The sequence below is a fragment of the Triplophysa dalaica genome, chromosome 4 (genome assembly GCF_015846415.1).
Source record: "Triplophysa dalaica isolate WHDGS20190420 chromosome 4, ASM1584641v1, whole genome shotgun sequence".
In the NCBI taxonomy this organism is placed as follows: domain Eukaryota; kingdom Metazoa; phylum Chordata; class Actinopteri; order Cypriniformes; family Nemacheilidae; genus Triplophysa; species Triplophysa dalaica.
The window spans coordinates 19,522,967-19,547,129 of NC_079545.1; the positions used below are offsets into that span (position 1 = coordinate 19,522,967).

Here is a 24,163-nt window from a genome sequence, read left to right on the forward strand (position 1 = left end):
TTTTTTTTTTTTGAAGAATTTTTTTACTCATTTTACTTTGACAGTGTTGACAATAACAGGTTTATAACAACACAAAAATTGGAAAATGTTAAATATTTAATAATATATTTAAAGCCAAGACAGACAAACTTAAGAGTTACCATTGCCCAGTTCAGTGTTTGTGGGAGCGTCCTATAAAAGCGTATTATTACATGTCATTGTAATATGTTATCTCTCTCTCTCTCTACAGGACAACAGGTTCAAAACCAATTTTGTTAAGACATTGAATAAATACTATACTGTACTAACGTATTGTTTTTTTGGTCACTTGAAAATGAGAAGACCTGATGATGCATAGACTTAACAGAATTTGAGAAGATATTAAAACAACATGAATCCAGAAGCTGCTCTGCTGCTAATGCTTCTAAGCTTCTTGCATAGCGTGTTTGCTCAATTGCCTATAACTACACTGACTGAAGCAACAGCTAATGAAGATTATCAAGGCAGTGGTAAGAAAATCATTCAAATTCTGTAAGTTGTATGCATTTAAAACGCACTCTGTTAAAAAATGTGCTTTAAAATGTTCTTCGATGGCGATAAATATGTGCTTTAGGTCTGTTAGAAGTGGAACAGGAAGATGAAATTCGAGACACTTACTGGTCTGGGACAGCCCCGCTTTGTTTCGGAGGGTGCAGGGGTCGACACAGGGAGTTGAAGAGAGATAACTGTGGGGATTCAGACTGCTGCTGGATGGGATACAAATCCCTCTGTAGAGGTATAACTTATGATTATCACTAGGTTGACACGTGCAAGGATGTGTTTAACAGTTTTATGGAACAACAGCCTTTTCACAAGGCCACACCAATTGTGATTCTTACTGTGTCAACCGTTCTATGTAATGTTTTGTGCATTTCATTTCTCTGTTGTTGTCTTTGCTCTAGTGAATTGTGGGAATCCTGATGTAGATTTTAATGGGATGGTGTCTGGCAGTGATTGGTGGGTGGGCTCTGTGGTGCGTTATGATTGCAGACCGGGGTTCGTGTTGGTGGGGGATCCAGCTGGAGCCTGTCAGTCCAATGGAAAATGGACACCCAAACCATCCTGTCTACGTAAGTCATGGATTGGTTGGATTTTAGCTGACTTAATCTGTCCTAGGTCTCAGTTTTTGGCTGAGCTGTTAGTGTAAAAGGTGAAAAATGTCTTCTAATATCTATTGTAATATTAATCTCTAAGAAATGTGTTATAAATAATATTATATAGTTAATTATGGAATAGAATAAATATTAATAAACACAAAAATCTGCAAAGCCTTACAGACTGTTATTATTTACACTTTCTAGTTCTGCTCTAGTTTTTTTACTGTATATACTGTATATATTTAATAGGTATATGTCTATTCTGTTTAATCAAAGTCATCATTATGCGTGTCTGTTGTTCTTTCTCATGTGTGCACATTAGGAGTGTGTCATCTTGGGCGGGTAGAGATCAATGAGAGGGACATCGACGGAACGTGTACATCCACCTGTCCAGATGTTAAGAGCTATGCCGTCCCTCTCAACCATCATTGCAGTCTGATTGAAAACTGCAGGACTAAAGAACCGGGCTGGAAGGGCTGGTTCTCACGATGTAACAACTGCGACTGTGACTGCTTCATTCCCTGTGGTAGGTGAACTAAACCGCTACACCAGTTACACAAACAATGTCTCAAATGAAACAATTTACAGAAAAAAACTGTCAAATGTTTGTTTATTTTTTAGCTTCTGCAGGATAGAAGACAATGAATCCATTGGTTATATGAGATAATTATGGATGTTATGGAATGGACTTCAGGACGTTTCTTAACTGAATGACACTTGACGGAACTCACACTGAAGATGACGACATTACAAAATGCGGGTATTATAAAACATTGCAGTTCTCCCCTGATCTGTGTTTAGTTCAGTGTTACAGTGTTAAGTCTTTAATCTTGTTACGGTCCTTGACTAAACTCCTGTAGATGAGGAGTGAACTGTGAGAGCCTTGAATATGACAGTACTCACTATACTATGTGTTTGCATATAATTAGTTTGTAACATTGTTAACAGGTATGTTTTTCAACGCTTTTACGTTCCTGAACAACGACAAGGAAAAGACTTAATCAATATATTTCTTTATATTTTAATCTGAATTAAAGGGGGTATCCTTTTTAACCAGAGAGTGTGTCTGATAGATCTATTTTTTCCAAGTGGTGAACCTCAGTACAATATGCTCATCTTTCTTGGGTTGGTAGCAGCCAACTCCTACAAATAAAAGAAAATTAATTGAATGAATACATGTCATAATGTTGACACTTTTGTACTGTATGTTCTAATTGTTATTCTAAGTACTTTTTAAAATAAGAATGTATGTTATGAAAATAAAGTGAAAACTAAATATTAATAGATACAATGTTTTTCATCTAGCTCTATGACATTTGAAAGTATTCTGGGATTATGGATGTATAGAATGCGTTATATAATTATTTTTATAGATCAAGGACCTCTTACCAATGTCCAGTCGAATCAGGATCCCTTCACTCTCAGTCAGAAGCTCCCAGTATGTTTGATCCTCATTAGACCCAGCCACTCTGTTTACACTCTCCAGAAAGATTCCAAAGTCATCATGAATAGAATAGGTGAAGCTATTGCATCACAAAACAAAAGTAGCAAATCAGCACAAATCCTAAATCAAAACATGACTGACAAAATGTGTCTTGAGTCAGTCTTGTCTAAACCTGCCAACATCTAAATTTCCACACACAGACTTGATATAACACAAATACCCTTGGTTTTGTCTCCCCCTAATGTTCACACTAGTAATTTTCATATTATTGTAAGTAGCTTGATTCGTCATCATTAATTATAGGTAGTAGACAGAATTATTTGAGATCAGAATTCATTTTGCTAGATATAAATTACACACAAAAAAATTGAAATACCTGAATCCATTGTTGGATTTTTGTAGATTATTTAAAACACCAAACAGCACACCTCCCTCTATCACAGAGCTGGAGAAGGGGGTCTTTTCATTTGTGAGCTCATTGAAGATGGTCAGTTTAACAGGATATGTTTCAAAGTCAACTGCTCAGGACAGAAAAAGTGAGAAAAAAAGATTCAGTTGGAGCATGGAGTCAAATTGCTATAGTTGCAAAAATTGAATTTGCATTTCTGTCTTATTTTCTAGTACAAATATCTAAATATATTGATATTGTTCACCCAAAAATGAAAATTCCATAATCATTTACTCACCCTCTTGTCATTTCAAACCTGTATGACTTCCTTCTTCACAGAACAAAAAAGAAGATATTTTGAAGAATGTTGTTTACTGGTACCCATTCAGTTGCATTGGTTTTGTGTTCATACAATAAAAGTGATTAAGGGCCAGAGCTGTTCGATTTTTTTGTGTTCTGCTAAGGAAAGAAAGTCATAAAGGTTTGAAATGACAAGAGGTTGAGTAAATGATGTCAGAGTTCTTATTTTTGGGTAAACTATCACTTTAAATTAGGAATTTAAGAAAAAGATCAAATCAAATTGAAGGCTAAATATCACTTTCTTTGTCAAGTAAATAAATAAATCTTGATTTGACAAATATACGATATGTTCCCTTTGTGACATCAAAAAACAACAATGCAGAATAAATATAAATATGAATCTTGTAAATATTTATATTTAATATAAATAACAATATTAATATTATAAATGTTAATTCTATAGAAATATGCTATTACCAGTTTGTTTTCTACATTTTTGCTGTCAACTAAAGAATTATAAAAATATTTGTACCAGAAAACAAGAGACATTTGCTTGGTTAGAAATTTATTTTTTCAGACATTATCTTTAACAAATATTGTAAACAAGTTTGGCAGATGTTTTTAGCTTAAGTAATTTAGTGTAGTGCTTTACATGTTATCTGCAACTCGTTCATGGCTTTATCAAAGAAAACATATGTTGTGCGCTCACCTGGGTTTGTCTCCAGCCCCAGGGCAAGGAAAGGCAGAAAAGCTACAAAGCACAAAAGACCAGTCATTCTCAGAGTCATTCTACAGCATGTTCAGCGTTTCTGAGTGTCTCTTACACACTAAAGCTGTGCTTTATGTAACAAATTAATGCTTACGTGGCTCATACGATTGAAATGCTGCACTGTTTGTTTAACTTAACCTTCATATTTTGCTGTCTGTATATGTGTCCTTTCTGATAACTGGTGGGAAATAAAAGGTCTGTTCCTTGGCTAAACCACTTCATACCAGTTTTCAAGGATCTGTGACTATATATAAGCCAGTTTGTCTGATAATAAACAGACAATAAACTTAGACATAGCCTACCCTTGCGTGCTTCTCACTTCTCAATGCCTCCAACAGTACAGTAAAGTATCCACCTGCAGTACATAATTTATCTTTTACATCATTGCTCACACTGGTCAATAGATTTTTTTATGAAAAATTGTTGCGATGTTGAAATCTATGTAGAAAATTGTACATATGCAAAGGGAAAACTAATGACTTTCAAGTATTCTTATAATTTGTATGAAAAAAAAGATTTTTGCAGTTTAGCTTGGAGTCTTATTTTATCGTCAGTGTGCAAGTTCTGCCATAACAATGACTCGCCAGAGATGTATTTATACTGCAATTTTAAAAAACTGGTTGACTAAACTCATCTATCTGTTTATATTTTTATGTCTGTCCGTCTATCTGTCATATATGACTGTCTGTCAGGTAATATGGTGCATTTTAAAAACAATGAAATGAAGTGTCACAGCAGTAACAGTATGTGTACTCAGTGTGAATAATATAGGGCGTCGTTTGAACGCTAGTTACCCCATCGGTTTCACCGAGAGTAACCCGACCACTGCAGCATCAGCACCAGCGGATGCGCAGGTGCCGCCTTTAAAGAGACCGCGCGCGCAATCCTCTTATGCTACCGGATAGGATGTAATTTCCCTTTGTATTTTTCGTCTCCATCATCTCCAAACTCCCACCCCCTCCCCTGTTTTCCTCCCCATAGTAACCTCATAGGCAACGGTTACTAAAAATAGATTTTCCATACGTTTCTTGTTCCTGCCCTAAATCTTGAAAAAGCCTTGTCCCCCGATGCACAAAAAACACTTTGTTATTATTTACACGTGCGCACATCCGATCTTAGAGCCCGTCGTTATAGCTCAGACTGGTGAAACACAGTTGGACCTACTTGACTTCTCTCCCGGATCATGATAAAATTGACATCTCCACCTGCCCCGTGTCGTACGATGGCGCAAATCCAACCCTGCCCTCACTTTCCTGCAGAGGAGGTTGTAATGTAACCCACCCCACACAGTCTAGCGAGCATCACATTTAACAAAGCATTGTAGCATAACGGTGAATACCATTCAGTTTTTAATCCGAAAAAAAAGAAACTAAACGTAATTTCAAATTGCATAATATTAAATATGCATAATTTAATTATCTGGAAATGTTATCTCTAAATAGAAGAAAAACACTACAATGTGTAGGTAACTGAACTATCACGGCTTCTTTTATTGCCTCCCATTTTTTAACGCGGGTTTATTTCGGACAAGCCATTTCATCCTGCCAGTTACGCCCAGTAGCCCAGACCGCCGGGCGTGCCAGGATACTCTGACCACTGCGCGCAATAACCAGCTACTGCGGTGCAGCATCCGGAGGAGCGCAACTCTTCTCCCCACAGCACCGTACGCGTCCTGGATGACTGATGTAGATGCGCAATGATCGAGTCGCGGTTTGTCCTTCCATCTCCTGTCCTAAACGAAACTCATGCTTTAACAAGGATGCTGCGTCTTTTTAATTATTCATGACGCTTATGTTTGTTTTGGATGGAGATTGTCTCCAGATATGAGTATTTCTAATAAACGATATGTATGTGATGTGTCACTGTTTTCTGAACGAGAAGATCATATTCTCCTTCATCGCTGAGCGGGATCGGTTGTGTAACTGACGCGCACTGGGCATCCTTTTTCTCGGCGGGACTATTACGCTGCCCTCTCCTGTTGATCGCTTCGGTGTGTACATATGATGTAATTGGGAGCGCAGGTATGAATTGGATATTTTTGTAAGGATTGTCACTGCGAGCCCCTTGAGTCGTCTTTTGATCAACTCTGCACGTCAAAAAAGTACGTATCATGCAATTATTTGAGTGAGTGTGTATGCATTAACACTTGTAGAGGGTCGCCTATCTAAACCCAGTCCTGTGTTTTTAATGCGAGTGATGTCATTGACAGGCATGTGATGGATGCTGTATAAAAGATTTAGTGTGTGAGAAATAAGAGCACATGCAGTACCCTCCGTGAGGACGCTAGAAATATATTTCAGCCTATTTTTTTAAGTTTTTGAATAGACTGTTCTGTTAACAAAAATGCTTATTGTGTATTCTGTCTAATATTTTTGTTTGGTAGTAGAGGACCAGTGAGTAATCTTAGGCGGTGACCTTTCTCAGAAAGATCTTGGAACAGCCAGGCTACTATGGAAATGGCCTTTCTTTGAATGATCAGAAAACAGCTTTTAGAGTCAGCCAGTGTTTTACTAATAAAGTCAAGCAACGTAAATAAAGCCGTACATAGTGGGAAAATTAAGTAATCCTAAATTGGAAATTGCTATACGTTTCCAAACTTGTTGTTATCAACTAAAGATGAATCAAAAAGAGGACTGGCGGCAATTGGCTTGATCTATGGATTGGCTCGACCTTTTGTCCAATGAGGAGTTATGCTTCATCACCGATTCAAATATTTCATCCAGGTGTGACCACCATCACAGCATCAGGAATGATACGACCTTCGTCATTCAATGATGCTGTATGTCAAGCTTACTACAGAGGTCATGCTTTTCTCATTTACACTCATTGTGAGTGTTGGGTGTCCCATATGGATTTTTAGCTTCCTAGATCACTGCTTTTGGAAGCACTGGTTTATTAGATACTTCAGTCTTCGCCCTTACTCATAAAACAAAATACACAAGGCCTTCCTAATGGAATGTAGCATATTGACACGTAAGCACTTAAACTGTATAATTTGCTTGCTGGCAACAGTGAATACATTCGGTCTTCAGAGAGGCATAGCCCTATCAAGCGTTGCCCCAGGAACTGGTTTAGACGCTTCTGCTGTCTAAGTGGATTCCCATTGACGTGAAATACAATAACTCATATGGATTCCACATTCTCATCGCAGTCAGGACTGTTTGTGCCCCCTTTTGCCGTGCCAATGTTTTGCAATGTCAGGGTTTTTGAATCTGAGTGGTGATTTTTGATTAAATGCTGATTAGACATTTTCACAGTATGAATTTTAAATTAAAATTTGTATTACACTGTGGACTTATCCCCAAAATCTGTGTTAGTTTCAATAATTCTGAAGAAGTGAATGGCATTTTTCTATGCCTAAATGTGTGTGGTGTGTGTAGGGTTGTGCTATTCTCGGTCATCCAGTGAGTTCATGTGAATCAGCATAGTTGTCAGGGGGTTATCGGATCCTTATGCCTTACAATTATACGATTATTGAAATTAAGATAATAATGGAATGCATTAGTAATGACAGGACAAAAAGCTAAATACAGACATGCTCAATGCAATTCAATTCTATTCAAGTTTATTTATATAGCGCTTTTCACAATGTGTATTGTTTCAAAGCAGCTTTACAGGGGCAAACAGGAAAAATAGAAAGGTTAAAACACAGCATAGTGCATGGTATTTATACAACGAGTTAGATCATTGTAATAAATAATATCTAATTTCTAATTAAATAAATAAATGAATGAATGCAGTCTCCCGGTGAGCAGGCCAACACTGCAATGCAATGGTTACTTCATCTGTTTTCCAAATCTTCAGTGTCTGGCACTAGAAATGGAAGAAGCTTTCATTTATACAGTAGATTCAATTCTGGTATTAAATTCCACATCCTTCAATTTCTGTAATAGTTGAAACTGTAAGTGCTTATCCATCATCCCATACATAAGCAGGTATCAGAGATAACAATTTTGAGCTTGAAAAAACAACTTCAATCCTATTCTGACGGCCTAAACCGATCACACTTCATATTATATTGATAGGTATCATAATAAGGTTAGCGTGAGAGAATGACCTCACTTTAAGTACAAAAAGTAGAGTACAAAAGTTTTCACTGAAGCGGTACCATATTAAAAGGAAGGCACCTTATAAGTGCATATTAGTGCATACCAAATGTACACATACTGTATCTATACGTAGATGGTACAGTCCCACTGACACCATTTCATTTTCGAGAGTGCACCATGGTTATTTTCAAGAGCAGTTTCCTTTCAGATGCATGGCATGCTTAAATAGGGGGTTGAATATACACCCCACTCACCTAAGACCGTTTTGGTTTGCATAAGTATGTGTGAATGACTGTGACGTGTGAAAGCATCGTTTTGGTTCGTTTGATTGCTGTGTACACATGAGGTGTATTTTATCAGATGCATCTGGGTCTAATATGTTCATTATAATGATCTTCCCCCTTGCTTCCTCACCCATTTTCCAGGCTCCAAGTATGGCTGAAAAGCCTTCAGAGCCGGGGTCAGTTTCCATACCCATGGAGGAGACCAAACTTCATGTAGGAGCTCCTCCAGATGCTGCCATGCTTACTCATTTGAAGAAGGTGGAAAACCACATCACAGATGCGCAGAGGTTTTCTCACCTGCCTCGGCGTTCAGCGGTGGACCTGGAGTTTAGGGAGCTCTCATACACCATCCGTGAAGGCCCCTGCTGGAGGAGGAGGGGTACAGTGCGAATCCATTACTTTATTTGGTCGATTTAGTCAAAGTGTTTGAAATTGATCACCATTTAGTTCGAAGAACTACGGTGGCTGACATAGGACTAAGAGGTGCTACGTTTTTGCTTCTTTGCCGAAGGAGATTACATATTTACCAAACGCTCTTTAGAACAGTTTGTCCATTTAGGGCTGCTGTAGAAACAACATGGCAATACCTTGTAAAGGGATCCGCGGCGTATGTAGATAGAAAAAGCTCATTCTAAGGTTATAGAAACATAACACTTCATTATGTGAGTTCTTAAGAGAGCTCTGAAGTCGAATATAGATCCTCCCAAAAATGACCCACTGGACATTTAAGGAGAAGTGTTTAAACACCAGAACTTTCAGTGAAAGTCCCAACCAAAAACATGCTTTGACATATCACACATCAACAAACAGTGTCTCTAACAGCCACACACACCCTGTGTGTTGAAGTGTAGAGTGCTGTTCTCAGCAGACTTTTGATATAGTAAATAATTCACTTCCCTGGACGACTCAGCTGTCTGCTGCCGTAGGCTAACTAAACCAGTGAGTTCAGCCCACACGCATGCACACTCACATGCATTACGCAGATAGGGACCCTTTCCCTCTGCACCACCCATTTTTGGATCACTGTACATTTTGTTCTTCACACTGTCTGGAGAATCTGGGCTGGTTTTGAAGTGTGCATTTCATTTAGCTTATCTTGCCTAGACTTTTCTGGCATTGTCATCTCTGTAGCTCAGGAGATGCAATAAAAAATTATCTGAAGGCTGTATCATATCCAATGATGTCAAAAGCAGAGGATGGACACACCTAGGGCAGGGGAGCTTTGGAGCAATTTGGAGCAATAGTCTACCCCAAAATGAAAATTCTGTCATCATTTACTCACCCTCAAATTTTGTTATTTTAATGAATACAAAAAAAGATATTCGGAAGAATGTTTGTTATCAGTAATGGGGCACTGTTGAGTACCATAGTATATTTTTTCATAGTATAGTGGTCAACAGTGCCCCAGAACTGTTTGATTACAAATATTTTTCTGAATATCTTTTTTTTGTATTCAGCAGAATAACAACATTTGAGGATGAATAAACGATGACCGATTTTTTGTGTAGTTTTCCACATTCTTAAGTGGTTAGAGTAAGAGTTTGGCAGAACAAAAAAATAAACAGGTTTGAAACCTCTTGAGGGTGAGGAAATGATGACAGAATTTTCATTATTTGTTCTCTTTCTACCTTTTTATGTAACTGAAGACGTTATGAAATGTCTTGAAGAAAACAATTAGATGACTAACTTCTAAGACTAGTCTAAGCAGTTTATCCAACTGGCCCTTGGTATTTCTTACACAAATAACATGCTTTTCACACCTCTGTGTATTTTTGCCAGTAAGCAGCACACCCAGAGGCTCGGTTCATGCGGTGCTCAGTTAATACTGGTGAATGATGAGGGTTGCACACACAGCAGCTTCTGTAGCACCACATACACAGCCCCCCCCCGACACTCACATATATACACACACACACGTGGTGCAAACCGAGTACACAGGAGGTAGACATGCTATACTGGATCATACGATCTTCCCCACATGCGAACTGATAGGGGTAAATCATACATCGTAATGTACTCTATGATATTGATTACACTCTGAACCTGAATGTTTATATATGGCATCTGAACCACTGTTCATTATTAAGCGGTTCATATATTACAATGCCATTGTTTCATTATTACCTCATACCTCATTGTACTGTCCCTCTGTTGTTCCATCTGTTGTGAAACAAATTCTTTCATCTGCAATTTAGGTGTCAGCAGTTTACAATGTATTATGCCACTGAAAAATGTATTGTCTCATTAGTTTTAAATGTGCTGTGTGTAATATTTTTGAGGATCTATTGACAGAAATGCAATAAAATATACATAAATGTGACCCTGGACAACAAAACCAGTCTTAAGTAGAAGGGGAATATTTTTAGTAATCGCCAAAAATACATTGTGTTGGTAAATATTACAGATTTTTCTTTTATGCAAAAAATCATTCGGATATTAAGTAAAAAATCATGTTTCATGAAGATATTTAATAAATTCCCTACTTTAAATGTATAAAAACTTTATTTTTGTGTGTAGATGGCCTGCTACAGTGCCTCAGATAAACAACTTCAAAGGCGATTTTCTCAATATTCAGCTTTTTCTGCACTCTCAGATTCCAGCTTTGTAAACAATTGTTGTTCCGCCAGATATTGTCCTATCCTAACAAACCATTTATCAATAGAAAGCTTATTTCTTCAGCTTCACGATGATTACAAAATCTCAATTTCGAAAAATTGTCCCTTAAGACTGGATTTGTCGGCCAGGGTCATAAATGTGTTCAGAGGTGTATAAAGAGCTTACATAATGAAGTGTTATGTTTACCTTAGAAAGAGCTATTTCTATCTACATACACCGCGGGTCCACTTGCATGGAATTCAACACGTTGTTTCAGAAATACGTTATCTCCTTTGGCGAAGAAGCAAAAACATAACGACATCTTTGTCCTGTGTCAGCAGGCATAGTGCTCTCGAAAGGGAGGGGTGGGGTGAGCCTTTGGTTGTAATTCGCAACCTCACTGCTAGATGGCGCACAATTTCATACACTGTACCTTTAAACTTGAAAACTTGACTTGAAAAGACTAGCTCATGTGTTAAGGAAGTATGTCGGTATGTAGAGATCGGATAAAACATACATTTACTGAATAATCAGGAAATGTGTTTTTAGAGTTAAAGGCGAGAGACATATTATTGAAGGACACGTCTTTCCTTCAAGTACCGCCCCTCCCTGAGCATGATAATATATGTAAATAAGCAAAGAGCAAATCATGGTTATGTGCAAGCTGAAAACTGCTTTTGACGGCTGAAGCTGTGTGTTTTTTCTGCAGACCCCCCCATGTCAAAATGCCTCTTACCTCTGTTTTCCCTCTCCTAGCTTCTCATTTTTATTGATCCTCTGTGTTGTTTTTGTTTTTTCTTGTCGCTCTCGCTCCACTCTGTCTCTCTCACTAGACTCCTGTCATGTTTTATTTTCTAAATCTCACAGCAAAGTCTTGTCCCATTCTGTTTTTTCCCTCTCTCACTGTCTCTCCTCCATCATTGTGCTGGTGTCATAAACATGGATGGGTTACGGATGCGGTTGCCTTGGAAAAATATGAAACTGTGGGATTTAACATAGATTCCTGACAGAGACAAATAATAATACATATGAAATAAATCCATTAATATAGTTATTGTTAATTCTTTGACTATATATGACTATATTGTACACAGATGGCACCTTCATGCACTCCACAAGCTCATTACATTACTGTGATTCTACACTTCTAAGTTTCCAAAAGCCTACTTATACTTCAATTTGTAAGTCTAACCCCATAGAAATGTGCCCTGGTCTCAATCATATTGCTTGGAGATAATAGATGCTTTTTCCTTATCAGAACATAACCACAGACTGCATGGATGCATTTATTGATCCAGCGTGTTTAAGCTTTCAAGAATGCTTTCAGCCTGATCCCAGTTCAGTTCATATTCAGAATACAGACCCCCATGCAACAGATCTAATGCAGGGATGGATGGTCAGGTTACAAAATATCAGCATGTAGAAAATCAGGGGATGTCTAATTATTGCTGCATAAATATACAGCACATATCATTTGTGAACGAGTTATTGGTATTATAATACACTCACACCTCAAAGCAAATCATTGAGATGCAGAATGGCATTCTGGAAGTTATAGGGCAATAAAGAGGATTGTCATCTTTTGCTTTTTGTGTTTAATTTGTCTTTCCGTAACATTAGCACAGAGATTGAGAGGAAGAGGGAAATAGAAATTACTTTTATAACCTCACCAATGACTCATAGCTTTGATTGACATATAGAGAATATAGTAGAGATATTATACTAGAGACTGGCGATTCATATGTTAAATAAATGTTAGAAATCGTAATAAAGTTATCCCACATAAGCAAAAATGCTGTATAGGATATGAACAGAAATAGCTGTGTGGGGGTGTAAATATGGTTGATGACTGGACTGAATTGCCTAAAACAGCTTTGGAGACATAAAAAGAAAAGGGGAAAACAATACATACAACAAAAATTTGAAGCTAACAAAGATTGTAGTTGCTTTTCCAGTTTTCTCCTTGCATAGATAATAGACAACGGATGACTCACTTACACAGGGGACTTAAACAGTCAGGCCACATATTATTATTTGATCTCAAACTATTTTTTAAAGACTAAAATATATTGGGTTCTCGTATGTTTCTTGCAGTTGGTCTCAGCAGATCATTCTGCCAGTTCATTTCACCAGAGATGAACAGAATGAATGTTTTGCTATTGACATTAAGTGACTGTAAATAAATAAAATTTGTGTAAATTGTGTAAAATATTGCACATTTGACTACTTTATGAATTATTTTGACAAATTTTCTTAGAAGTGAGTTAAAGGTTAAGCCCATTGCACACTGAGTCCGAAATTTGCTTCTGAAATTTACGCATGTTAGAAAATAAATTCGACATCACAAAAATGTCAATCACATTTACACACTGCCTCCGATATTTCAGTCTGTCATAAAAATTTTTTAGTTTTTCGTATCCGTCAAGCATTTTGAGTAGCCTTTTTAACAATTCAGAGACACCGTACAAACGAGAGCCAAATACGAATAAACGCATACGAAAATTTTCGGACTGTACGTGTAAAGAACTTAAGGCCTATTTTTAATCTTCTAGTATTGCATAATCAACATACAATTCAAACAAAACATACTTATTTGGAGTTATAGCAGAGCATCAGGCCCCTGTTTGTTTGCTTCCAACTACTGTTATAAAAAAATGCTGATACTTTCTACAGGATTTAAAGCCCTTCTAAAGTGTCTCTCTGGAAAGTTCTGCAATCGGGAGCTTATTGGAATCATGGGTCCCTCAGGGGCTGGAAAATCCACTCTCATGAACATACTTGCTGGTTACAGGTGAGCATGCATGTTTGCATTCATTAGGGGAGGTGAATATTTATAATATATTGAAAATGATCTCTCTCTCTGCAGAGAGACAGGCATGAAAGGTCAGGTCCTGGTCAATGGCCGACCCCGTGACCTCCGCACCTTCAGAAAAATGTCATGTTACATCATGCAGGATGACATGCTACTGCCACATCTCACAACACGAGAGGCAATGATGGTGAGAGCCTTGTGTGTGTATCTGTGTGAATGAACATGGATTTTTGCAAATTTCATGTTTCTTTGTTTGGCGTAGGTCTCCGCTAACCTCAAACTAAATGAAAATATGGAGGTTAAAAAAGAACTGGTAAGTATAGTTTTTGTCACCAAACCATCTGCACAGATAAAAACATAAATGTTAACAAATATGAATAATGTGACACTGTGAGGTGACGTGGTTGTTTCTAATACACGACTTATTCATATAAATCCATTAATATCATGTATGACAGGTGGATGAGATCCTGACAGCATTAGGACTGCAGGAGTGTGCCCAAACTCGTACCATCTCTCTGTCAGGTGGTCAGTGTAAACGGCTGGCTATTGCTCTGGAGCTGGTCAATAACCCCCCTGTCATGTTCTTTGATGAACCCACCAGGTATAGCAGCAATATTACACACATTTCTCACCATGATCCTTTCTAAATCTGAAGAGAAATGTTGACTGTTTACGTGTTAATGTTTTACATAACATTTTCTTTTAATTTCCACAAAACGTGCATGTGTGTTTGTTTCTGTGTTTGTGTGTTTAGTGGTCTAGACAGCGCGTCCTGTTTCCAGGTGCTGTCCCTAGTGAAATCTCTGGCACAGGGTGGAAGAACTATAATCTGTACCATCCACCAACCCAGTGCTAAACTCTTTGAGATGTTTGACAAGGTATACTCTCTATTTATTCTTTGATTTCTACAATTAAAATGAGAAAGCTCTGTATTTGGGGCGCAAGTGTGTAATGATCTCTTTAAATGCGTTAAGAACTCTGATTTCTTTATAGCTTTATATCCTAAGCCAAGGTCAATGCATATATAAAGGGACAGTGCCTAACCTAATACCCTACCTGAAAAACCTTGGACTCCACTGCCCAACATATCATAATCCTGCAGACTTTAGTAAGTATTCCGTGTGTGCATGTATGTGCGATGACATAAGATTTGATGTGATGTATATGTAACTTTATGAAGCCCAGTCTAGCAGATAATACATAAGATGTTTTATATGTATTTCACGTCAAGTTAATATTGTGTTTTTTCACTGTTAAAAAGTGGAAGAAATGAATAGAGGCTAGGCTATGCTATTAAACTCTCATGAAGTCACAATAACGGTTTACACATTTGATGAATAATGTAAAATGTACTTGTTTATGATTTAACTTGTTCAGTCGCAGCTTGTTATCAACTTAAGTTTTATTCAAAAGTGGACAAGATTTTTCTAAATGATTGTTAAATGCAGACCATTAGGCCTATACTTCAAAACTATTCTACAAAGTATTAATTGAAGCATTTATGCTAATGTTGCTAATCGCTGCTGTCCTTCTGAAACATATGTATTTCATTATTTAAATTTTTGAAATACATCATCATTATTAGTCAATCTTTATGTTTGCCACAGTTTTTTGCAAAAATCTAACCAACAACAAGTATTAAAAAGTGCTTGTTATCTTTGACAAAACAGTATTTAATCATTAAAAAAGTACCATAGTACAATAGGTGCCAATACAAAGTTACTGATTTCAACCAAAAGCTAGACCACTACCTGTTGATAGATAGAGAGGGTTAGTGTATTTTTTGACGTATTGCAGATGAGCTAACAATAAAAAATGTGTACAGATGTAAATGTAGACATCAAATAGATGTCTCTCAGATGTATGTGTGCTATCAGGGTTACATCAAAATGTCTTATTGTGCTCATCTGATCAGTCAGCATGTGCATGAGTTGTACAACTTCTTTGTTGGCAGTAATTGAGGTTGCTTCAGGAGAATATGGTGATCTGAACCATGTGCTCTTTGAGGCTGTCCAGGGCGGCTTGTGTTCAGATGAGGGCAAGAAAAACTCTGTTGACAAGAATGACCCGACGACATCTTGTAACTCCCAATGTTATACTGTAAGCAATGTACATTAAATCTGTCTGTTTATCGTTTTCTCTGTCTCTGACCCTCACAAATTTTATGTTATTTTGTATTCACACAGGATTCAGGCCCTATTGAGAAACATACGTTTGCTACCAGTTCCCTCACACAGTTCTGTATTCTCTTCAAGAGAACCTTTATCACTATATCCAGGGACGTGGTAGGACTTTTCCTCCCTTGTTATTGACTCTTTAGAAATTGTGCCTGTTTAAAACTGCAACTACAAAATAACAAAATCAATTTATACTGTATATGTGTTTGTTCAGGTATTAACCCACCTGAGGGTGATGTCACACTTATGTGTCGGTGTACTGATTGGTCTGTTGTACCTGAACATTGGAAATGATGCCAACAAAGTGTTTAACAACACAGGCTTCCTTTTCTTCTCTATGCTGTTCCTCATGTTTGCTGCACTCATGCCCACAGTCCTGACATGTAAGAGAATGGGTGTCTTTGTACGTGTGTGAGGCATTTTGAGCATAAAAATGTATTCAAGCTGAGTGATTACAGAGTACTTTTTAATTTGTGATTGATTAGAATCACTAAGATTGTCCTCACAAAGACTCACAAAATTTCCTTTACAGAATAAGTGGATCAGATTCAGTTATGCTCTGATTCAACTATGCATATACTTTCATTGCAGTTCCACTCGAGATGTCTGTTTTAATGAGGGAACATCTGAATTACTGGTACAGTCTAAAGGCATATTACCTGGCTAAGACAATGGCAGACATTCCATTTCAGGTACGTCTATTTTTGCATCGTATTTGATGCTATGATATTATTATAATATTTATTTTTTTACCAGTCTGTTTTTCTCTCTCTTTCTCTTTTAGGTCATTTGTCCGATTATGTACTGCAGTATAGTGTACTGGATGACAGAGCAGCCTCCAGAAGCAGGCAGATATCTGCTGTTTATGGCCTTGTCCACCTCCACTGCTCTAGTGGCTCAATCTCTGGGGCTTCTTATTGGAGCTGCATCCACATCACTCCAGGTATGAAGACTATGTTAAAGCTTTAACATGCATATATTTCTGTCTTGTTAATGGTCATGACATGAATATTTGTTGTCTTGGCGGAACTACAGTATATCTGCATTGGCTGCTGCTCCTGTTACAGAGCAAGTATGAAGACTTAATACACAGCTGCAGTGAGCATGCAAGTTGCTGCAATGTAAGGCTTAATATACCATAACCCAATAAACAAATACAGACCAGTGGAGTTGGGGATGGAGGCGGGTGTTTCAATAGTATTCGCTGGATACAAACGACCTTAAAAGCCAGTTGCTAGACATTATTTCAACATATTCATGAGGAATCCTAGACTTAGAAGTTAGTGCATGTGATGTGAACCATCTGTGGGTGAACTTTGTTGTTCCCCTTTTGCATCATCTGCAGGTCGCCACATTCATAGGTCCAGTCTCTGCCATCCCGGTCCTGCTGTTCTCAGGCTTCTTTGTCAACTTTGACACCATTCCCAAATATCTGCAGTGGAGCTCCTATGTGTCATACGTCAGGTCAGTCGAGAACAATCCTAAACAGGCCTTCACCTAAATTCATACTAACCTCCCAAAACACACACACATTTAGATTTATTCATTATTACGCTAAAGAATGTCATCTCTTCTTTTTCAGGTATGGCTTTGAAGGAGTACTTCTTTCTATCTATGGCATGAACCGCTCAGAGCTAGACTGTCCAGTTAAAGTGTGTAAGTTTCAGAAACCAGAGGAGGTTTTACAGCTCCTGGATGTGGAGGACGCTAAGCTCTACGTGGACTTCATGGTGTTGGGGGCCTTTTTCTTAATTCTGAGACTTGCCACATACCTAGTCTTGCGTTATAAAGTCAAATCTGTGCGTTAGGAGCTTATTATTAGACATATATTTGATATTATATAAAACACACATAAAATAAATGCACATTAACATCCATTTGTATGCAGAAACCTTCAGACACCAAAACCACTGCACATTGATACCGGGGCCATTAACTGGCAGTGCAACAATAATGTTCATGTTTTTACTACTTGAAAATGTTTTTATTCTCGGATGAGTATAAAATAGAAAATATTTTTACTTTGATTTTCATTTTTGAATGTATTACATGCAGTTTTACTGTAAAAATGCATTGTACTCTAATGTGACTTTGAACCTTGAAGCATGTTGACAGGTCTGGATGTTGTTATAATGACAATCCCTTCAGAGCATGTGGATTGGCCAACAGGCAACATATGAAAAAGGGATTGAGGGATAGTCATATTGTTAATGAATTTCATTCAGATCCGGCTAAAATGTTTTGGAAGAGAGTGTTCTGCATGCCTCGGGCACTATAGGACAAGCATACAGCTGAACCAAGAACTTTGCTGAGCTTAATCGGATATACAAGTTGACCAACCAGCGTATCTTCATTTTCGTTTTTGTCTTCCGACAATACTCCTAGAATTTAAGGAATAGCATTGACCTGCTGGATTTAAAGAACCCTTTCTTTCAGTTCTGGTAATTTTGGGAAAAGAATTCCTGTCAGCCTAAATCTGACCATTTGAGGAATGATGCAGCAAGTGTCCTGATGTGAACTGCCTGTATTTTTTCCTGAGGGAATCTGCTTGACAAACATTTTGGCTGTCAGTATCAAATCCATCTGTCCTGTTACCTTGACTTTCTGGACAACTGCCTGTATGGAGGTTTTAGAGATAAACGGCCATACGTCTTGTTTTTTCTCTTTTGAATTCATTCAGTAGGGATTATACTCCTATGATCTAAAAGCTCCAATAGTGACCAAAAAGGTGAAGAATGTGAATTGGGGCCGATCACAAAAGCGCCTTTGAACTGATTGCTTTTCATTAGGAACGACATTACGTGCAATCCTGATGTCTCACATTAAAGGGGTATTTCACTACCAAATCAAAATTTCCCCATGTTTACTCACCCTCAAGACATCCTAACTGAATATGTTTTTCTACTGGAAGAATAATCCAGCCAGAGTTATAATACAATGCATCATTTTGCTTCCAAGAAGTAGAATGGGAGTGAACGTTGTTGATTTTTTGAAGCTCCAAAAAGTGCATCCATCGATCAAAGAACTTCACTTGTTCCCGCAAATGACAGTGACGAAATCTCCCGCCAGAGTAGACAATATCCTATTGGCTGAAAATGAAAAATGCAGCGTCGTCACCGGAACCTCCAAAACCCTGCGTCATTTGCCAGAAAAAAACAAGCCTCTGGCTCACGCGCATTCGAGAGATGACGGAAGCTAGACATCAACGTTAATAGCTATGCCAATATGGATATCTATCTTAAACAAACGCATCGATTCGCTTCCGAAGACATTTGTTAAGACCGCAGAGCTGTGTCGAGCAGTTCTTTGATCAATGGATGCACTTTTTTGGAGCTTCAAAGAATCAACTCCAGTTCACTTCCATTCTATGGCTTGGAAGCAACATGATTTGTCGTATTTTAACTCACACTGGATAATTCTTCCAGACGAAAACCAGATTCAGTTAAGATACCTTGAGGGTGATATATAAAACATAGGGAAATATTGATTTGGTAGTGAAATATCACTTCAAGCCTGTCTCATAACAGCTGAACCTCGTGATATCCTCTTGTTAACGTCCATCACTCAGGATTTCAACATTAGCTGTTAGCTGCACTATAAAGTGAATGACATGACCACACACAGGCCAGAATTGTTCGTCATGAGAAACATGGAATGCTGGATGAACAGTTTCTACATCTTCCCTATAAACCTGGATGGATTAATCCTTGTCTCTTGTTTTCACCTTTATGTACACTTCCCGTTCCTTGCTTCTGTGCCACCCAGCCAGGCAACTCAATACTGCAATGCAAACATTTTCACAAAAGACTCTGTGAAAATATTTCTTCTATGTGTTATGTCTCCTTATACATTAATGAATACTTATATCCTGAATATATACAAAATGAAACTAAATGTTATGCTTCAAGCAAATTGTAAATACATGTACAGTATGCCCTTTTTGGTTTATGTTGTTTAATTGAAACTTTTTGGACGTTTATTTGTAATTACTTTTATTTTTGTATCCGTAAATACAACATGCACTGCTGGAAAGGGGGGTGTGATGGGAAAAAGCATGAGGAACTTGGAATCATAAAATAGGATTTCGCAAGGCATTGTTTTGCATATTGTAATCCCAAAATACTCCCAAATGAAGTTGTTTTTGCTAAATAATCAGCAGACGGTTCATTTTAGGAGATCTTAGTTATGTTTTAGGAGCATTACCCATTGGGCTTAACCAAGCTGTTTTGTCATTTGAGAAATAAAAATGCAAAATAGGGGTTAGCCATCAGAACGAAGATTCTCATTAGTTAGTAGCATTTAGCTTTTACACATAGTACTGTAAGGTATGATTGCTCTTTTCAAGAATAATCTGTCCACTGAAACATTGCACACAGCTTTAAAGATGATATTTTGATCATTCTGCAATCAAAAATGCTGCTTTGATAGCTATGTTTTATTTTTTTTTGCCATATGGTATACCCAGGGAAAACCAAGGTCAGCCAAGATCATATAGGTGAGCACCCATGGATGCATTTGAGGCACAGACTCCATTCACAAAAGCAGAACAGACTCGGAGATCGATAAAAGCCGAGCAGACTAAATCTTTTCTATTCAGGAGTCCACAACTGAGCGTTTAATATTGTGTGGTAGTAACCAATCTGCAGCCTGGCAGATAAAAGCGTCTTATCAGTTCGGTTTCCTTTGGCGTCGCTAGATTCGAGCAAAAATTGACAAGATTTATTTTTCCTTTAATGGTATAAAGGTGTAACAGAACGTGAAGTTTCGATCTATAGTGTGGAGAGTAGGGTAATACCTATTTCTTATAGCAATACTATAGTCATTTTCTGTGCCTAGTGAGTGTTATTTCCTATTTAATCCTTGAATGTTCCGCATAATTCCTGTGGTTGTCTATCAATTCTCTATTGTACAAATCACCATTTTGTGTTTATGTGCTATTACTGTATATGTTTGTACGGGTTACTGTACATGGAGCCTCAGCCGAGAGACACCAGATTCAAACACTTATAATTACCACTTATGTTTAAGGAACTAGTATTGGATCCATTTTAAACATTCATCACATTCTTTGTAACGCATCATGCATGCCTTGACAAATACATATTACAACAATACTCAAAGATTAGACAAAAGATGAGCAGGTGAAGTGTAATGGGATTGTGAAATATTAAAATAAGAGTTATGTTTATTCAGTTTTATGTATGAAAATATTTTGCAGGGTTTTGGCTTGCATCGCAATTGTGTAAATTGTGTTCAGAAAACATGATTTATTGCAGTTTCTGCATATTTGTTATGTTTGTCTCATCAGAAATGCAAGTTATACGCGCTAAACCATGTTTAAATGATTATAATAAATGCATTTATATATAACTAACATTTAAAGCTTTCTGTCTCTGCAATAGCCTTTATTACAGGTTTCCAATATTTAGTAAAATCATTTCTAAAGGAAATTTTAGTTTGGTATGATTTTCCTATCTACATAGTTAGTCTTCCTAAATCTCAAAACTGTTGAAATGATGCTGTGTCAATAATATGATACGATCTCATTTATAATGTTATTTAAATTAAATTATCAAATCTTTACTATAGAGGGTATGCATTGACGTCACTTTCCCATGTGAACACGCAGGGACACGCCCCCTTGAGCGATAGGACACGTTCCCTTGAGTGGTAAAACACAGCAAAATGTCTGCTTTCAATTGGAGAAACAAAGAAACTGGCACTAAAACACAATTATTTGCTGAAATTACAAGAAGTTGGGCTCAATGGTGATCCTTGTGACTTACAAAGGAACCAGGTGTCCTTGGACACTATATGTTGCTCGGAATAGCGTTTCCTGATATTTTAAGCAGCCATTCTGCCACTCAAGGGAACGTATTTTGGCGTGTTCACTTGGGAAAGAGACATCCTTGCATAGTGCATATCGTCTATAATAAATGCTACTGTATGGCACTACAGTTTTAGTATACAATATGCGATAGTAATTTTGGGTCCAAATTAGCTTGGTTTAAAAATGTAATTCCTATGATGTGTTTCAGATTCTATATGTTTCTTTATTCTTCTGAATATGATTATACTTGCTCAGAAAAGATTAAAACTTTTCAAAGTAATATTAGCTAAGGCTTTATTTTCATCACAGTTCTGCAATAAGCTATTTAGCACCGTGTCTTTCAGAAAGGATACATTTATACAGCTCTGGATTGCTGTGGAATTCCCACTCACTCCCAGAATTACAAAATAATTTTCTTTTCTTAGCCTAGATGCATTTTTACTAAAGTTTTATATTGTGTTCTGGCACTGTGTGAATGACGTGTGGCAACACAGGTACCACCACCTTCTTTTCTTCTTTTAATCAACCTCTCGGTTTTGGTGCACAGTTTTATTTGTATTCATCCATACATTTTATTGAATTTTGTTTGCATGAAGTCTTTTGTTCCTTATAGATTTTGCTGCTGAAATCTGGCAAAATAACATTTTAATTTTCTGTGCATGAGGCATCAATTTTTCAAATTGTGATTCATGTGAGTGGTTCACACCTTTCCTTCCTGGTTTTGGATGGGCAGGTCTATGATCAGGCTGTGTCTGAGGGTCGTGACCTTAAAGAGCTGGCTAAAATCAACAGTGGGGAAGGATGGGGGCCTCCTCGACTCTGCCACATCACTAGAAATTATGTATCTGGCTTGGGCCTCAAAATACTGCCCTTACAGGGTAAGGAAATTTCATATTTACTTTAAATTAACATCTTCAAAATCAAACTTTTATGTAATGCATAATAGTCCTGGCCCAACCTACAACATTATTATGTCCAACTTGTTGGAAGGCCCAAAGAATAAGAGCAATGTTTTAATAGTGACACAGAGCCGCAATGTTTATAATTTATAAAAAATAAATTATAGTTGTCTTTGTTTGTTTTTCTGTGCTGTAGGTAAGAAAGGCAAATTCATTATAAGCAAAATCAAACAAAGTGGCCAGCAGGTCACCCTCACAACCATGCCACCCCAGGGCAAAGAATTCTACACTAAGACACTACACTAACTCTACTACATTTACAGAGTTAAAAACTGGATAATGAAGAGCAGTGTAACACTTTATGACCATGAAGAACTAATTATGTTGATTTTTTTCTCAGTTGGGCCTTTCTCCATTGCTGTTCTGTTCGGATGTTTCATCCTCCAGACCTGCAGAAAAAAAAATGCCAGTGAGGCTTGAGTTTATAGCGCCCCCTGTTTAGAGCCTGACGAATCTGCAGATCAATCCTAATATTAGACTCTGTGTTCTAGAGAAAAGTTCAGTTGGCTTTGGCTTCAATTTGGGTTGTGTCCAACAGAAACCTGGCATGTTCATCAGCCAGGTACAATGAAGTCCTTTCATTGACAAGTCTGTCTTTAGACAATACTGACCTCAGATATAATTTGGGCGGATTTCCAGAATATAATTAAGCTGTGTTCTGGACTAAACAGCACTATCTGAGGGTATTCTTCTCTGAATTATACACCTGGGAAATCAGCCCCTCGATAAAACTTTCTTGCTTGGTTACAGTAAGAAATGACTTCAAACAATCCTAATAGCAAGATTGTTTTGTATATAAATATATTCTTGTATTTACATAAAAGCTATAGGCCTATCTGAATAAAATAGTATAGGTATGGATTATCCATCTGTATATATAGTATATATACACTGCATATATATAAACCATATTCTTACCATGGTGAATTATTTCATGCTGTTTAGGTAACAGCAGGGGGAAGTTCTGGTCTCCTGCAGGGTGATGCGGTGGTGGAGGTGAACAGACAGAATGTGGAGAACAAGACTGTGGAGTATGTGATCTTATGTGTAAAGAGTGGAGGAAGATCTTTTACTTTATTAGTAGTAGATCGAAGAGGTTATGAATGGCTGAAGATGAATGTAAAGCCAATCAAAGTTAAAAAAACAAGCAACCTCTAAGGTATGATTATGCTGTATCTATACAATCACACACAATAAATAATGCAGTGCATTGTGAGTGTTTTTGAGACTAGCTAGTGTTCATTTCATGCACTTCAATAATCATAGTAATTCCTTTGTTACAGGTAGACAGAAATGTATCCAATGCTGCAAAACAAGCAAAAGACGACCGATGATGAATTCACCCAGAAGAATTACCCATTAATAAAACGGCCCTGATAATGTTGATGATATTAACTTATGAATTATATTTAAATCGTTTAATGGAGCTGCGATAACA

At 37.4% G+C, this 24,163-nt stretch overlaps 4 protein-coding genes across 4 annotated transcripts; 3 read left to right on the forward strand and 1 right to left on the reverse strand.

Moving 5' to 3' along the window:
- The first annotated feature begins 370 nt into the window (after nucleotides 1–370).
- Nucleotides 371–1,985, forward strand: si:ch211-117m20.4 (sushi, von Willebrand factor type A, EGF and pentraxin domain-containing protein 1). Its single transcript, XM_056744821.1, has 5 exons — nucleotides 371–488; nucleotides 593–754; nucleotides 921–1,088; nucleotides 1,438–1,641; nucleotides 1,737–1,985. Exons 1-5 carry the CDS (start codon nucleotides 371–373, stop codon nucleotides 1,748–1,750), a joined length of 666 nt encoding a protein of 221 aa, XP_056600799.1. The 3' UTR covers nucleotides 1,751–1,985.
- A 127-nt stretch (nucleotides 1,986–2,112) lies between these two features.
- LOC130419896 (transcobalamin-1-like) lies at nucleotides 2,113–4,080 on the reverse strand. Its single transcript, XM_056746903.1, has 4 exons — nucleotides 3,957–4,080; nucleotides 2,936–3,077; nucleotides 2,505–2,638; nucleotides 2,113–2,258 (listed from the first exon to the last, which is right to left on the reverse strand). The coding sequence occupies exons 1-4, from the start codon at nucleotides 4,033–4,035 to the stop codon at nucleotides 2,191–2,193; spliced, it is 423 nt and encodes a 140-aa protein (XP_056602881.1). The 5' UTR covers nucleotides 4,036–4,080; the 3' UTR covers nucleotides 2,113–2,190.
- A 1,121-nt stretch (nucleotides 4,081–5,201) lies between these two features.
- On the forward strand, nucleotides 5,202–21,310 carry abcg4a (ATP-binding cassette, sub-family G (WHITE), member 4a). Its single transcript, XM_056746901.1, has 15 exons — nucleotides 5,202–6,117; nucleotides 8,491–8,728; nucleotides 13,618–13,735; nucleotides 13,811–13,943; nucleotides 14,019–14,069; nucleotides 14,215–14,360; nucleotides 14,514–14,637; nucleotides 14,753–14,867; nucleotides 15,714–15,859; nucleotides 15,946–16,044; nucleotides 16,151–16,319; nucleotides 16,528–16,628; nucleotides 16,721–16,879; nucleotides 17,282–17,400; nucleotides 17,519–21,310. The coding sequence occupies exons 2-15, from the start codon at nucleotides 8,500–8,502 to the stop codon at nucleotides 17,742–17,744; spliced, it is 1,935 nt and encodes a 644-aa protein (XP_056602879.1). The 5' UTR covers nucleotides 5,202–6,117; nucleotides 8,491–8,499; the 3' UTR covers nucleotides 17,745–21,310.
- nherf4b (NHERF family PDZ scaffold protein 4b) lies at nucleotides 21,070–24,053 on the forward strand. Its single transcript, XM_056744822.1, is given in 7 exon segments — nucleotides 21,070–21,077; nucleotides 22,463–22,645; nucleotides 22,647–22,756; nucleotides 22,862–22,957; nucleotides 23,064–23,287; nucleotides 23,671–23,884; nucleotides 24,009–24,053. Coding segments are annotated over 6 exon segments (834 nt in total). The 3' UTR covers nucleotide 23,884; nucleotides 24,009–24,053.
- The last annotated feature ends 110 nt before the right edge of the window (nucleotides 24,054–24,163 follow it).